Source organism: Sarcophilus harrisii, chromosome 2 (genome assembly GCF_902635505.1).
Source record: "Sarcophilus harrisii chromosome 2, mSarHar1.11, whole genome shotgun sequence".
NCBI classification, from domain to species: Eukaryota; Metazoa; Chordata; class Mammalia; order Dasyuromorphia; family Dasyuridae; genus Sarcophilus; species Sarcophilus harrisii.
Window position 1 is genome coordinate 214015315 of NC_045427.1, and position 15689 is coordinate 214031003.

Sequence of the window (15689 nt, forward strand, 5' to 3'; positions counted from 1 at the left end):
AAGAAAAAGTCATTTCTCAAGCCAAATGAATTTTTAATTGGCAGAATTTCAATTAATACAACAAAGTTAAGTGAAAATGTTCAGGCAGGTTGAGGGAATGGTCAATGTCCTTTAAATTAGTCCTTCCTTATAGACCCTGTCTAACAGGGTCTTCTTGGGGTGTTTAGGGGGAAAGAAATCTTTGTGGCTCTCTGGTCCCTTCTTCCCATTTGAGCACACCAATTTGATGCCTCCTTTCTTGAATTCTATGATACTATACTCCCAGTTCTCCTTCTACCTTTCTGCAACACCTTTTCCTTACCCTTCCCCAACTCTTTTTCCCTTAAAAAAAAATAAAATAAAAATCAACAGAAACATCTGATACTGTCACAGAATCAGAGAATATAGATAACTTTTTGTCCGACCAGTTCTCAGTCTTTGTGGTCTAAGGGAGACCTGATCTGTTTCAGCATCTTCTTAGACGACTTTCACTGCTTTTTCAAATATACTCAGCACTTGTTTCCTTTTAGAGATCTTTTGCATTGTTGTGATTGTTATGCATATTACTTTCTTAGCTATGTTTATTTCAAGGCTGCATTATTAATTCATACTAGTCTTCCCACATTTCTCTGAATTCTTCTTATTCTTCATTTTCACCAAACAATAACATTCCAATACATTCAAATGACATGTTTTTTTTTTCAGCTGTTTGTCAATTAATATGCATCCATTTTGTTTCAGAGTTCTTTACTAGCCATAAAAGAGTGTTGGCTATGAGTATTTCAGCACGTGTTGAACCTGAATTCTTCAGTACTTAGCTCTTTTCTTCCACCTCCAAAAGGATGGGATTCCCCTAAATTCAATCTTCAGATGTCATTTCTTCTCATTTAGCTCACTCCCCTCAGAGATCTCATCTGTGGCTCTAAGTATATTCTTTAGCTTATGCTAATGTTAAGAAAACAAGCACATGTTTAAATAATTTTGGTTATAGAGAAGAAATGTGGAATTTTTCCCTTTCAAAACAAAAAGAAACATTGAAATGTGTGACTTAAGTAAAAGGTTTTATTCCATAGCAGGAGAAGCATTGATTCCCAACACTGGGTCTTAGTCATACTTCTTGCTACTACCATGGGCAAGTCATTTTCACCACTGTTTCCTCCTGTGGATCTAACTTAAATCTTAACTCCATCTGTAAAATGATAGCTTTGAAACGAAATTATTTTTCTAACACTTTTAATAAATGTATTTGGTCTAAGTTTCCTCAGCTTTTTTTCCAAATTGGCTTTCTCTCTTAAATTCCCTGTTAGTTGATGGTACTCAAACTCCACCAAACTAAGTTTCAGAACAACTTTTGATTTATCCTTTTTGTACCTCAAATCTTAAATGATAATTGATCATTTGCACAAGGTACTTTTATAGATTGACAAAGTGCTCTCCCATAAATTTTATCCTTCTGTCCTCTGCAAAGTAGGAAGGAAACACACGCTTTTCTTTCTAATATACCAACTCTCAGAAGCCAAGTTCTGTTCATTCTTTATTAATTGGGTGTTTTTGGATTCATTCATTCATTTATTTTTCCTTTTTCCTATCTTCCTGTTCCCACTTGTCGAGTTTGGACTTAGTCCTTCCTGGGTCCGTAAGAGTCTGACACGACCGTTCCAGCCATCGTGAGAGAAATCCTTTGTAGTCCTTCAAACTCAGTGCGACTCCAGGTTACTGTTAGTGCACGAACCTTTCGCTCTCGTCAGGCTGGTCTGCCTACTCAGATCGCCGCATCAAAGGAAGATTATATAAAGATACTGGATGACAGACGAGTGTCAGCAGGGGCCAAGTCTAAACACTCTGGGGACAGCTTGTGAAAAGCAGGGGAGACTGGGGGGGAAGAAAAGAAATATCAAGTTCATATCCAGCGCCGCGGGACCCGGTACCGGAGGAGGGTGGCGACGGCGGAGCGGTCACCACTTCTCCTTAGGGAAAACGAGTGGGCAGGCTCCGCAAGAGCAGAAAAGCTGCGGCGCCTTCCGCGCGCTCCCCTTCCCCTTAGGCTCCCGGCCAAGCTTTCTAGTTGTGTTTCAGGTGCGAGTCTACACTCCTCGGCTCCGGGCAGCCGCAGGGAGTGTGGAGGCTACGCGAGGGCCGGCATCCCGCCCAGCTCCCGCCGAGGTCAGCCCGTCGGCCCACGGGGAGCCGCAGAGGCGTCCCCGCAGACATCCAGGGCCGCGCTCCCTCCCGGGGACCCTCCGGGGGCCCTCCCGGGGACCCTTCGGGGGCCCCTCCCGTTCATCCACACAGCAGTTGCCTGCCCGTGGCGTTAGCAGTTTACAAAGCGGTTGGCCACATCACCCACTGAGAAGCAGGCGGTGCACTTTGTCGGAGCCGGCTTCCCTCCGTGGTGAGACCGCTTACTCCGGCACCGGGCACCCTGGCCTGAGGGCAAAAGTCAGCCAATCCACACAGGTTTATTAAGTGCAAAGTGTGTGGATAAATACAGATATGCAGACATTAAAAATGCATGCATGTATATACGATACACATATATGTATGCAGGCGTAAATGTGTGTACCCATGCCCATATATGTACGTGCATGTAGCATAGACTTGTGAGGGCAGATATCACACATACATACATACCCATGGAACTCACGGGGCGCAACGGCGGAATTCTGCTCCATTACTCCTGGTGCGATCTCGGGCAGTATTTCTCCTCTCTGGACCGGTTTCCTCACCTGTGAAATGAGGGGGATGGGCTGAATTAGACTCAAAAAAAATGAGTTTTTAGCTTCAAAGAACTTAGATTCTATAGGACTGAAGGGATGAAATGTAATATATGTATATATTCACACACATGCATATATATATATATATATATATATATATATATATATATATATAGTTCCACCTTCCAGTTCTAAGATATTTTGATCCTGTGGACCTGTGGCAGAGAACGTTCTTCACTTTCCTTGATCTCATAAATCCCCTTTGTCACCTGTTCTTTCATCACTATCTGGGACAAAGGACTCTTCATTCCAAGAGCCCCTATCTCTAGCATTCTAATGGCTTAGGATCCTCTTGAAATAGTCCTGGGCTTGGGAGAAGGAGATCTAGATTCTAACTCTAGCTGCAGAACTAATGATCTATGGATGACCTCAGTAAGTCCCTTGCTTTCTATTGGTCTCTGCTTCCTTACTTGGATGATAAGGAGGTTGAAGTGGGTGATTTTAGTCTTTTCCAGGTCTAAACCTCAGTTATATTTTCAATCAAGTCTGAACTTGCCACTCCAACAAGTCAAGCCCTCCAGCAAGTCAAGCCCTAACCGTTAGTGCTTCAGAAGATGAGCCAGTCATTGGATCTGCATACTTAAGATCTAATCCTAACTGTCACTCAAGGAAGTTGCTTCCTGGGTCTCAGCTCTCTTTGTTTCAGCTTCCTTATTTGTAAAATGATACTACTACTCCGTCTTCAGTTTATGGGGTTGTTGTGAGGATCAAAACATATCCTGTATTGATTAATTTTAAATACTGGATGAGTTGCCAGTTGGTATCAATAGTTAGGTATTAACAAACTTGAACAAATTAACAATGCAGAAGTATTTAAAAACTCAACAAACTTACACATCCCTGTATGCTGATGATACCATCTCAAAATTTTAACCTTGCACAGGTATTGTAGTGTCCAAAGAGATGAGTTGTTAGCATCAATGACATTTATCATCATCATTATCATCACAACTTGGGCTTCCCTTTCATTATTTCCCTTGGAACCATGGATGGAACTTTTAGCCTAGTGTATTTTTAGCACTGGGTAAAGTACATAGTCCCCTGGTTTCTCAAGTTTAGCAAATGCTCAGGAAATTGTTGTTGTTGTTATTTGTCCTTCACTGTTCAAAAGGACCATGACATCAGGAAGGTGATGTCATGCCTTGCAACTGAACTGGATTTAAATGAGAGAGGGCTATACAAAGTCACCAGCTTCACTTTCTCCTCCGGAGCCATCTGTATTTAGTAGTAAGATATAGATCAGGATGACTAGGGATGGCCCTAGATGCAATACATAAACAAAATAAAATGACTAATGCCTAGACCAGGGATGATAAAGCCGTGTGGAGGGGGCAAAACAAACAGCATCAGGAAAAGCTGGTTTCGATTCTTCCTCTAATACTAGTAGTGTGACCCTGAAAAAGTCGTATAATCTGAGACTCACAAGATTCTCTAAAATTTATCTACTAAATTATGGAAAGATTGGTACTTACCTTTCAGACACCTTCGAAATCATAGATGTTTCAAAGGAGGAGAGGAAAAAGACTTGATATATGGTGAGAATCCTAGCAGAAGGGAGTAGGAACAGATCATAGTGCTCTGGGATGGTCTGGGAATAATATTAACAAGAGTTTTAAACATTTTATAGGCTACCACATGCTTTACATACATAATCTTGAAGACTTTCTCGACACCCCCCTCTAGCTTCTAACACCTTTACCTTCAAATTACTTTGTATTATATATGTGTGTGTGTGTGAATATATACTATATTACATTTCATTCCTTCAGTCCTATAGAATGTAAGTTCTTTGAAGCTAAAGACTCATTTTTTTTGTCCTTTTATCCTTAGTGACTGAATATGTGAATGTTGATAATCAAATTATCTTATTTGATCCCTCCCCTCCCCCCAAAGTTGGATAGTACTTACCTAAATATTGTTCCCTATTTTATAGGTAGAGGAACTGAGGGAAAATGACTTACCTAAGGTCAGCTAGCAGATAGAAAGCTTGCTCTCCTGATCCCAGGTCCCAATTTTTTCCCACAGCACCAAGATGGCCTCATGAAGGAGATTTGACTCGATCTAGAAAGATGGAAAGAAGTAGGAGAAGACAAGGTGGGAGCCATATGAACAAAGTTGAAGAGAAATGTGGAAGTTTGTGGGAAGGGGAGGATGGAATGAGGGAGAGGTTAGGGAAATAACACATTCACTTCTTGTTACTTACTCCCAGATTCTAATTTATTGTCCACCTACAAATGATTTGCCCGTTCCCAACTTCCAAGGCTGAGTATATGCCATTCTCTCAAGTTCTAAATATCTTGCTGCCCACCAAACCCTTTCATAGTTCCATCCCAAACTCTTCAGCCTGTGCTCTATACTTTCCTTTCTTAATTCCAATTATTCAATTATCTGGCATTTCCTTTTAGCCCTAAAATTGTGATGTGCATTATGGTTCTCATTCGCTCCCTCACCTGTTCTGAAAGGTGTATGTGTATGTGTATGTGGATTGTGTTAAATCCTCATTTACACTGCAAGCTCTTTAGGGATAGAGACAATGTTAATTTGGTATCAAACTAATTGTATGACCCCCTCCTCCCCCACCTAGTCCCTTAACCTTTCTTATTCTCAGGTTTCCGCTCTCTCTAGCTTCACAAAATAAATATGAGAATCAGTTGGGAGACTCGATGTGAAAGTGCTTTGTAAATGGAAAAGTGTTATGCAAAAGGTAAGATATATTTTAGGAATTTTATAGAATTTTAAGAATCTTTCCATTTTATTTGCTGAGAAGGGTGTGTGTTGAGACTGTTTCCATTGCAGATTAACAACCTGTCTGTAATTTAGGAAGACACAGAGAGGAGGGCTGTGGAAATTAAGTAATATCCTGATCAGATTGGCAAAACTGACAACAATGGGAAAATGACAATTGCTGGAGGGGCTAGGAAAAACAAGCATATTGAGTTTCTATTAGTGGAGTTGTAAATTGCAATCTTAGTATTCTGGAAAGCAGTTTGGAACTATGCTCCAAAAGTCATTAAATTGTGTCTACATTTTAATCCACCAATATCATTATTAGATCCACACCTTACAGAGATAAAGGAAAAGTACAAAAATCTTTACAATAACTCAATTATATAGCAAAGAACCAGAAACTGAAGAGTGACAATCAATTGGGGAGAGCAAATTATGAAATATGAATGTAATGAAATAGTATTGCTCTCATAAAATATGAGAAAAGGGATGACTTCAGAGAAACTGAGAAAGACTTGTTTGAACTGAGTCAGAGTGAAGTAAGGGATCACAACTAAGAAAACAAGTTAAACAATAATATCATAAAGAAAAATCTTTTCTTTTTTCTTTTCTCAGTGAGGAGAGGAAGCCCTAAAAAGGGAAAGAAAAGAGGCCATCGTTGCTTTTTTTTTTTTTTTAAACAAATGCAGAGAAGGGAATAGAAGGTCAAAAAGAATAAAAGACAATCGGGACAACTTTGAAAATTATATATATTATGTATTTTAAAAGTACGCTGAACACAAGAGATTCATAGTCTTCCTTTTCTGTTCTAACATATATATTTGTGCAATGTGCTCATTTTGTTGGCTATGTGTTAAGTTTAGAATAAAATTTGTAAAAATAATTGTAGCTCTCTATACCAGATAGAGTCCCTCCCCCCCAAAATTTTTCTTTTGTGTGTTGTCTTCCCCATTAACTTGTAACCTTGAGATCAGGCGACTGTCTTTTTTATATTTGTATCCTCGGCGCTTGGCAAAGTGCCTAGCACATAAGAGGCGCCTAATAAGTGTTATTGACTCTTGATGATCACTGTAGGTGATGTAAAAATAACAAATCAATTAAAAAATTTAAGTGGGCACTGAAAGTTAACAGACTTGCCCACGATCATGCAATCAATCAAGGAATATCTATTAAGCCTTGACTAGCTACCCAGCTACTTATGATACTGACGATCACTGTTTATCATGAATAGTAAAAGAGAGGGCAGTTTTGTCACAATGACAAGAGTCAGGTTTGTAATCAAGAAGACGTGGGAAGAGTTCTGCCTCCGACAACTACTAGCTGTGCGACAATTAACGTCTCAGTGTTCTAGCAAACTCTGAGACTTTAAGTCGCAAAGAAGGTACCTAATTTGTAGTGATAGCGCTTACTTGTCTGGAGGAAACCCAATCTGCCTGTTAATGTTTGACGCATCTGTGCACATCGTGTTCAGATCCCGCGGCCCGACTCCCTAAAACGTTAGCCTGGCTGCTTTCCGGTTCCTCTCGCCCGCTTCCCTTTACGCCCCTGGGCTCCGCAGCACTTCTCCCTGGATCTCCCCGACCTGCCCCGCTCCGGGCAAGCCCTCCATTCCCTCTGCCCTCGGGCTCCGCTCCCTGCCCCGACTCGAGGGCTGCCGGCTCCGCTTCTTATTTCTCCTCTCCTCCGGCCCTCCGCAGCGGTCCTTACCTAGAGTCAGGATAGCAAAGGCTCAGCTAACGCCCCCAGGTGTGCTTCCCCCTCTGTGGTGTCGGCCACCAGAGCATCCTTCTCATTTCCCAAAGCCAGGAGCTCGGGCCTCGGTAACTCAGCACGCACCGCGAAGGCCGCTCAAAACGTTGCCTGGCCATGACGGTTCCTCACCGCCCTTGCCCCTGTCTGCGATCCCCTAAGGTCTTCGGGCAGCCGTCCGGGACGGCCCTCAGCCAGGGGGCCGGGCTGGGTGGCTCTTGGTGCATGAGCTCGGTCCTTGCCTCCGGAGGACCCGGGGGCCGCAGCCTCCCGGGCGGGGGTTACAGACTCCGGAGGCGGGGGGTTCCCGAGCTCCCGTTCCTAGAGGGCGGGGTGCTCATCCACCACTACAGGGGCTGCCCTTGTTCTGAGGACCGGTCTCCAGGTAGCCAGGCTTGGAGGCCTGGGGCCTCGAGGAGGTGGGACCGGCTGGGGGCCTGGTGCTGGCGCTCGGTCGCGGCCTAGCGAGGGAGAGGCGAGCCTCCGAGACGCGGGGACTCGGGGCGGGGCGGCTCCCGGTGGCCTAGAGGGCGCGGCCAGTCCACCACAGGGCTGCCCGTCGGCCGCTGTCCGCCGCCTGGGCGGCTCTCAGGAGGTCTCATGCTGTGCCCGCCGCCCTGAAGCCCTCGGGGGGCTCAGCATCCTGATCCCGGCTGAGCGGTCCCCAGGCCGCATCCGCTCGCGAAGGGCCGAGCTCTCCCCTCTCCCGGCGACCCGGACTGACGGTCCGTGAGGAGCCGGCATGGAACCCCACCCGGTGGCCGCGGGAGACTCGGAGACCACTCGCCTGGTGAAGCCCGGGGCTCACAGCTGCGCCGGCAGCCTCCGTCTCAAGAGGTCAGAGCCTGATTTCCCCTGAGACCCTGGCCCCCCGAGGTTCCGTGCAGCTTCGCTCCGTCTCTCGCGCTTTCCCTCCCTTCGGGGTCTCCTGTTCCCCTTCCCTGTCCCGCTCCGCCAGAGCCTCTCCGCGGTCTTCAGTCCCACCTTCCCCGCCTAGACCTTTGGATTCCTCCGCTCCCTGTCCCGCGGCCTGCCGCCCTCCCCGCCTCTGTCCCCGGGCGCATTTCCTCTGTTTCCCCGCTTGCCTCTCCGCACGCCTTAGGTTCCCCCGCGCCCTGTGCTTCCCCCCCCGGGCCGTCCCCCCTCTGCTCTCCTATTTCTCGGCCCCGGGTGGCAGCTGCCGCAGGGACGGCCGTGGCTCTGCTCTGGCAGGCTGCCCTCCCCTCTGTCCGCATTGCCCCCCCTCCATCATTAGCCCCTCACCCCGCGCCTCCCACTCCGGCTGCCGCCCGGAGCCGGCCTCCCGCACGCTCCCTGACCGGGAGGGCGGCCCGCTTTAGGCTAGCAGCGCTGGGACCCCAATTACCCGCAAATGCGCCCGCTGGAGGGAGCGGGGCACACTCCTGGCAGGGGCACTCCTTCGCAGCCGGGCCGGGCGTCCCGGATCCCTAGGCTCCTCAGCCTCCTCCTCCTCCCGCTCGCGTTCCCCCGGACCCCTGTCCTGATTCTTTCCTGCTGTGAGGCAAGCGGGGGGCTTCGCTCAGCGGCGTCCGGGGGGGCGGTGGCGAGACAGGCCCGGGCACCTGGCGGTCTCTGAGGAAGCCGAGCTCTGAGGCGGCATCGGGGGAGGTGGGTCTTCTCCTGAGGGGGAGAGGGATCAAAACTAGTGTCGGGGAAAGCGGGGGGGGGGGGGGGGGAAAGGAGCAGGTGCGGTTTGGGCGATGGGGGGTATTCCCGGCTCAGCACAGACGTGGTTCCGGGGGCGGCGAGGTGTGAAATGAGCCGCGAAGCCGCCAGGGACAGAGGGGCTGGGGGCGGGAGAACCTCCCCCACAGCCTTGGTTGGCTTTCCTATTTAATATCCCCCCCCCAATCCCATGCTGCTACACCCTTCCCACCCACCCCCTCAATCTTGCCTTCCCTCTCTCCGCACCCTGGCCAGACTGTGCGTGCGTGCCTTGTCTCTCCGCTTAGCTGTCTGCTGCTTGCGGGCCTCGGACCGTCTGTCTGTCTCTGCATTTGCTCCTTAGTCTCTATCTTTCTGGCTAAACCTCTCGATCTCCCTGTATCTCCCTCCTCTTTGTCCCTTTTTTCTTTGTCTTTTCTATATTTCTCATTCTCTTCTCCTTACAGATTTTAGGAATTGTGTGTAGGAAACCCCAGGAGGAGGGAACAGGAAGACTCTATATGAGGGGCTGAAGGGAGAGGAAAAGACTTTTGCAAAAGAACAGAATATTTAGATTTAGAGCCTTTGATCCCTGAAGTTCTGGACAGGATTTTTTTGACTCTTATCTTCCTTTCTTTTCCATATCCAAATTGTCCCTCTTACACCTTCCCCCTTTCAAATTCCTCTTTCTAGAGAAAGGGTGGGGGGGATTAAGAGACCTGGAAAAAAAAAAACCTACACAAAGCATCCAAATTCTGCTATTGAAAAATGAACATAAAAATAAACATAAAACACCTCATCTGATAGAACAAAAGAAAGGCCTGTTGCCTCTCTAGGAACATAGATTCTCTCTCTCTCTCTCTCTCTCTCTCTCTCCCCCCCTCTCCGCCCCCCCCCCCCCCCCCCCCCCCCCCCCCCCCGTGTGTGTGTGTGTGTGTGTGTGTGTGTAATGGCCTTACATCTCATCTGAGTGTGTGTTTCTACACTGAATGCACTTGAATGCAGTCTGTACATAACTATCATCATTTGGTGCAATTATTCTAGGTTCTGAATCTATGGGAGACCCTTTTAGAGCTCAGTTCATACAGCACTCTTTAGAACAGGAATGGGGCTGAAAAATCCATCTAAACCTCAAACATTTGGATATGGAATTGGTCTTCTTTATCCCTATAGAGGAAAAGGTTCAACCCTAGCTTCTTGCCCCCATCCCACCCTTTTCTGAAACTCTTCATTTTCTTCCCCACTGTCATGGGTTCTTTGGATTTTCCTTTAAGAAAGCATTCCATTCCTCTCTTAAATGGACCATTCATTAATGTTTTATGAAAAGCAAAAAACAGACAAACAAACAAACAAACAAAAAACCTATTACCAAAAAGAATTGGGAAGTTTAAGGACTGATTCTTAGATTCTGCTGGGAGTGAGGAATGAAAAGGCTTTGAGATAGCCCCAGAATGATAGATTGAGCTCCTTATATCTCCAGTATTTAGCACTGTGCTTAGTACAGCATCTGAATTTCATGGTGTATGCAGAGTGGGGGGGAGGGTGGGCTGCTAAATTGCTGGGACTGGGGTCCCAGTGATAGATACTGATGAAACAGTTGTGTTGTTTGAGAGGCTTGCTCAATGTGGACTAGATTCTCAGTGACAACCAAAGCCGAGTGGTGTCCTCAGCTCCAAAGTCTAGGGGATTGCCTGATGAAGGCTGCTTGGCTTAGGACATTCCTGGCAACAGTCTCTTCACAGAGCCTTCAAAGTCCCCCCCGGAAGAACAAGAACCTCTGGAGCAACCTAGGTTCCATCACTGCCACATAGACTCTGTTCCTCGGTCTGGCCTTAGCCCTGAGCAGCTGCAGGCCCAGAAGCAACTGTCTGCTGCCTGTGCTGTCTGTTTCCTCTTCATGGCAGGGGAGATTGTGGGTATGTCTGACCAGTTCATCCCACCCTTTGCCCTAGAGTCTTTCCATAGTCTTCTTCCCTGCACAACTCTTAGCAACTGTCTCCTTTCAATCCTGGGAAAGGTCCGAGGACATAACAGGATAAGGATGGATGACTAGTGAATGAAAAAGGGATGGTGTGAGGACTTGGGAACTCTGGAAAGGGAACAATAATCATGAGGGCATTATCAGTCAACAGACATGTATTTATGAATTTACTATGTACTCAACACAGTGCTAAGTACTGGAGATATAAGGAGCTTACATCCCAACACGGAGATATACATATATATTAGAGATAGACAGAAAACAGGAAAAACTCAATGTCAACTTGTGGGGGTAGGGTCTGGGAAAAACCTATTAGAAGTCACATTTGAACTGATTCTTGAAGGAAATGAGGGGATGGAATTCAGAGCTGGGGGTAGGATGGTATCAAGGAGCTAGCCCTAGTCTTGGGGTATTGCAGGTGGATATTTAGCCCACAGCCTCGCCATCATGACCGATGCCGTCCACCTGCTGGCAGATGTGGGCAGCATGGCAGGCAGTCTCTTTTCTCTCTGGCTCTCTACCCGCCCAGCAACCCGAACCATGACCTTTGGCTGGCACCGCTCAGGTAAGGGCTTTAACATGACCCTATGGGTCCCTCAAAGATCCCCGGGAGCTCTGCAGAACCCACCAGACCTGGTTATCCTTTCCCCTTCAACCTTTAGTCTTGTCCTCATGGTTTTCTCCTCATTTTTCCCTTCTTACAGGGACTTGCTCTCCATAGGATTCCCTTAATATCTTGCTTCCCTCCCACAGAAACCTTGGGGGCTTTAGCGTCTGTGCTGTCCCTCTGGATTGTCACTGCTGTCTTGCTCTATCTGGCCTTTGTGCGTCTCCTGAACAGTGACTACCACATCGAGGGAGATGCCATGTTGATCACCGCAGGCATTGCCGTCTGTGCCAATCTGTTGTACGTATGCACTGCCCTAGGGTCACCTAGAATGCTTCGTGTCTGAGAGGGAGCCTTGCCAGGCAGAGCTTAGAGATGGGAGACAGGTGTGACTCATTCATTCACCGACTGAGCGCACACATACTTCCCAGTAGCCCCAGAGGAAACAGTCTGCCTGCAGAATAGGCTGGGAATACCAGAGTTCCTCTCCTCCCTCTAGAAGAGTTGAAGGTTCCCTTCCCTCCCTTCTCCCACCTTTCCTTTGGGATCTGAGCCTGGATGCAGGAGAGCTAAGGAGCAAAGATGCAGAGAAGGGAAGAGAACAGGGGATAGGGCAGAGCGGGTGACTGGTGCCCCAGGTCCAGTATCTTCTGGATTCCTCCCTCCCCAGAATGGCTTTTGTGCTGCACCAGGCCTCTCCCGGACATAGCCATGGGTCCAAGGGAACCGAGTATGCTCCACTCGAGGAAGGGCAAAGGGGCTCTCTGAATCTCTACAATACCAGCGTACGGGCAGCCTTTGTTCATGTTCTGGGGGACTTACTTCAAAGTTTTGGGGTTCTGGCTGCATCCATCCTCATTTACTTCAAGGTATGGTCATGGGGAAATTCTGGCCCCTCTTCATCACCCCCCCACCCTCACCTCAGGCTCTGCAGCCCACCAGAGCTCCCAAAGAGCCCAAACACTGGACCTTGCTCTCAGCTACATCTCCTTTAGTCTTTTGTTTTGTTTTGGTTTTGGAGGTAATTGGGATTTGCTTGCCTAGAAAAACAGCCTAGTAAGTGTTAAGTGTCTGAGGTCAGATTTGACCTCAGGTTTTCTTGACTCCAGGGCCAGTGCACTATCACATTGTGCCATTTAGCTGCCACTTAGCCACATTTCCTATTCTTCTTTCAGGGGCACTGGCCAATGTGGCTTCTTGAGTCTGGTACAGCTAGCCCACTTCCAAGGGGCTCCTACTTTAAAGGTTTCAATCCTCTTACCATCCACATCATGCTTATTGGCTTCTTTCTCTCTAGCCCCAGTATAAAGCAGCTGACCCTATCAGCACCTTCCTGTTTTCCATCTGTGCTCTGGGTTCCACTGCTCCCACCCTCCGGGATGTTCTTCGGATCCTCATGGAAGGTAAACTACAAGATCCACTCAATCTACTTTGTGCAAGCTGTTTCTAAAACAATCCTTCCCAAAAAGACCCTCTATTATCAGCAACCTCCAATATTGAATATGCAAATACAACCACCTGTTTTTCTTCCTTTCTGAAGGAATCAGAGCTAAGTGACTTGCCCAAGATCACATAGCTAGTGTCTGAGTCTGGATTTGAACTCAGGTCCTCCTGATTCCAGAGCCAGTGTTCTATCCACTGCACTACCTAGATGCTCCTCCATTTACTTTTCTTCCATAAAAACACCATAAATTTTGTTAATAGTAACAAAATGATCCATTTTGTTTCCTATGTCCAAGGAAAATCCATATTTCCTCTCTTCAGTGTAATAAGGAAATGTATTTTATCACATCTATCTAACACATCTGTTGATCAATTTCCCTGTTGTTGAATACAATACATGGAAAAAGATTTCCAGGTTGTGGCTATTATAAATGGTACTGCTTGGAATGTAGTCTTTGTACAGATAGATATCTCTCCGACCCCCCCACCCCTGAACAGTAACATCTTACAGTATTGCCCTAGGAAGGGGATAGATCAAAGGCTATGGATCCCTTTTGTAGTTCTTGCTGTATGGTTCCATATTTGCTTTCCAAAATGAACTCACCATTTAACAGATCTCCCAGCAATGCCATAATATCAGGGTGTTTTTATCCTTTTCCCCTTAAGCTGGCTGGCCCCATCTCAGACTTTTACCTTAATTTCTCTCTTCCTATAGAAGGAGGGAATAAAAAAGTGGAACTGCTAGCAAGGTCACTTGGAAACAGTTTCCTGTGGGAAGATGATTATTCAAATTTAGGGATTAGAATAGTATCTAAAGGTAAAGAAAAGAAGCATGAACTAGGGGCAAACAGGATGGGAATCAAATTTGCAGGTCTTGAAAGGACTTCAGAAGTCAATTAGTCTAATCAGTCATTTTGGAGCTGAGGAAGCTGAAGCGCAATATTTACCCAAGATCATACAAATGGTAGCATAGGATTTGACCCAGATCCCCTTAACTACGGAGTCACTGTATCATGTTACAGGTACTCCCTATGGCATCTACTACGAACCAGTTCGGGACCTGCTCCTGTCAGTACCAGGAGTCCGGGCAATTCATGAACTGCACCTGTGGGCCCTGACTCTCACCTACCATGCTATTTCTGTCCACCTGGCCATTGGTAAGTGTCAGAGCTGCCCCAGGCAATGTATATATGCAGGACATACCTCGCTCCAGGACATCTTCTTTTAATTAAACCCAGTCCTAGAATGCAGAACCAGAGTGGGGGTGGTGGGGAAACAAAATGTCTCTTCCTCTTTGCTCCCTATACTATCACACATGTCCCCCACCCCCAACACACACACACACAGCCAGGTGGAAGCGGGGAACTAATATTTGGGGGAAAATTTTTGGAAAGGATTTCACTCTGTCACAAGGATTAAAATTGAAATTAGGAACCTTGGACAGCTCCTTGTTTCCATCTCAATTCAAACTGGTTTTAATGAAATACCCAAGGGTCCCTCCCCATAATGTCAAGCCCCATTAGTCTTCAGCTCATTCTCTTTTGCCCCTGTTCTAATCTCCCTTGGGACTCTGACGCCGCCTTCTTATCATTCTTCCACAGATGCCACTGCGGACCCCGAGGCTGTCCGGGCTGAAGCCGCCTCTCTGCTCCAAACCCGCTTTGGATTCTGTTCCATAACACTCCAGGTGGAGCGGTACCAACCTGATATGGCTCAGTGCCCAAACTGCCAGGAACCCCCCCAGGCCTGAGCATTTCAGGCTCCTCCACCTGTCTTTCCTCCTCTGCCCAGGGACCTCCTTGACTCCCTTCACCACCATCTCCTCACCAGGCTGCCAGGCCCAGATTCAGAACTGGTCTCTTCATTGGCTAGGTCCCTTTGGGGGGAGAGGGAGGCTTGGGCTATGTGCCCAAGTCTGAAAACCTGATTTCTCTGCCCGGGCAGAATGACCAAGGACGGGTCAATAACCCTCCCTTCCCCAACAACCTCAACTCTGAGCCCCACTCCTACCTCCAAGCCTTGCAGCCCCAGTGGGCATGACCAAAACAGGGGGGTACGCTACTGGGTATGACCAAATTCAGAGGGAAAGCTCTCGGATCAAAGTGCAGCCAAAATGAGGAGGGGAGAAGGCTGCTGGGAGTCACACGATCTTCCCTCCCCGTTCCTCCAAGGACTCCACATAACCTCATATCTGTGTACCTCCTTCATGTGTTGTGGCTGGCTCTGCTGTCGTGTGGTTGTGTTCTCGGTGTCTGTCTGCCTGCTGTGCCCCTGTCTGCGTGTAGCCCTCTTCAGTGCTGCTCTCTGGGCATCCATGGGTCCCTCAGTCTGCACTCTGTCACAGCCTGTGGCTTGTCCGTGTATTGGTGCTGTGTTGTGTCCGTCTGTGCGGCCTCTGTGAGCCGACACCAGCTCTTTCTGTGTCCGTGTCCTGTCTGTTCCTCTATTGGTGCTGTGCTCTCACTCTGCCCAGGGCAGGGGGAGACACCACAGCAGCTTTGGGCCAATAAAGGAATGCCAAACCGTGCCGGGCACTGTCTTCTGTGGGGAAGGGGCTGGGCGGGGAGGGAGAGAGCCCATGGAAACGAGTTCAGAACTTCTCCGAGTCGCTAAGTACCTTCCACACACCAGGTACTGTGCTGGAAGTTAAAGATCCAAGACAAAAACCAACCAACTCTTGCCCTCCAGGAGTCTGAATTGTCCCAACGTGTTTCTTGTTCCTGCCCATCGAGAGCTAATAATCCACCTCAGAAGCATCCAG

At 47.5% G+C, this 15689-nt stretch overlaps 1 protein-coding gene and 1 long non-coding RNA gene across 3 annotated transcripts; one reads left to right on the forward strand and one right to left on the reverse strand.

The window, feature by feature from the left end:
- Positions 1–730: 730 nt before the first annotated feature.
- Positions 731–8864, reverse strand: LOC100930437. 2 transcript variants are annotated; one of them, XR_004231874.1, is made up of 6 exons: positions 8599–8864; positions 6893–7190; positions 4718–4817; positions 4229–4344; positions 2611–2705; positions 731–1851 (listed from the first exon to the last, which is right to left on the reverse strand). It is a non-coding gene; the product is annotated as an uncharacterized LOC100930437 (long non-coding RNA). The 2 variants fall into 2 exon arrangements; XR_004231875.1 differs by lacking the exons at positions 6893–7190; positions 8599–8864 and adding an exon at positions 7191–7327.
- On the forward strand, positions 7834–15455 carry SLC30A3 (solute carrier family 30 member 3). The gene is made up of 8 exons (XM_031951363.1): positions 7834–8069; positions 10629–10813; positions 11297–11443; positions 11632–11785; positions 12156–12354; positions 12783–12888; positions 13951–14085; positions 14530–15455. The coding sequence occupies exons 1-8, from the start codon at positions 7975–7977 to the stop codon at positions 14676–14678; spliced, it is 1170 nt and encodes a 389-aa protein (XP_031807223.1). The 5' UTR covers positions 7834–7974; the 3' UTR covers positions 14679–15455.
- The last annotated feature ends 234 nt before the right edge of the window (positions 15456–15689 follow it).

Excerpts from the sequence above, each read along its gene's own strand:
- SLC30A3 (XM_031951363.1), top strand. The coding sequence starts at position 7,975 with ATGGAACCCCACCCGGTGGCCGCGGGAGACTCGGAGACCACTCGCCTG. Across the intron at positions 8,070-10,628 it reads GGCAGCCTCCGTCTCAAGAG|TCTCTTCACAGAGCCTTCAA; the intron begins GTCAGAGCCTGA and ends TCCTGGCAACAG. Across the intron at positions 14,086-14,529 it reads TTCTGTCCACCTGGCCATTG|ATGCCACTGCGGACCCCGAG; the intron begins GTAAGTGTCAGA and ends ATTCTTCCACAG.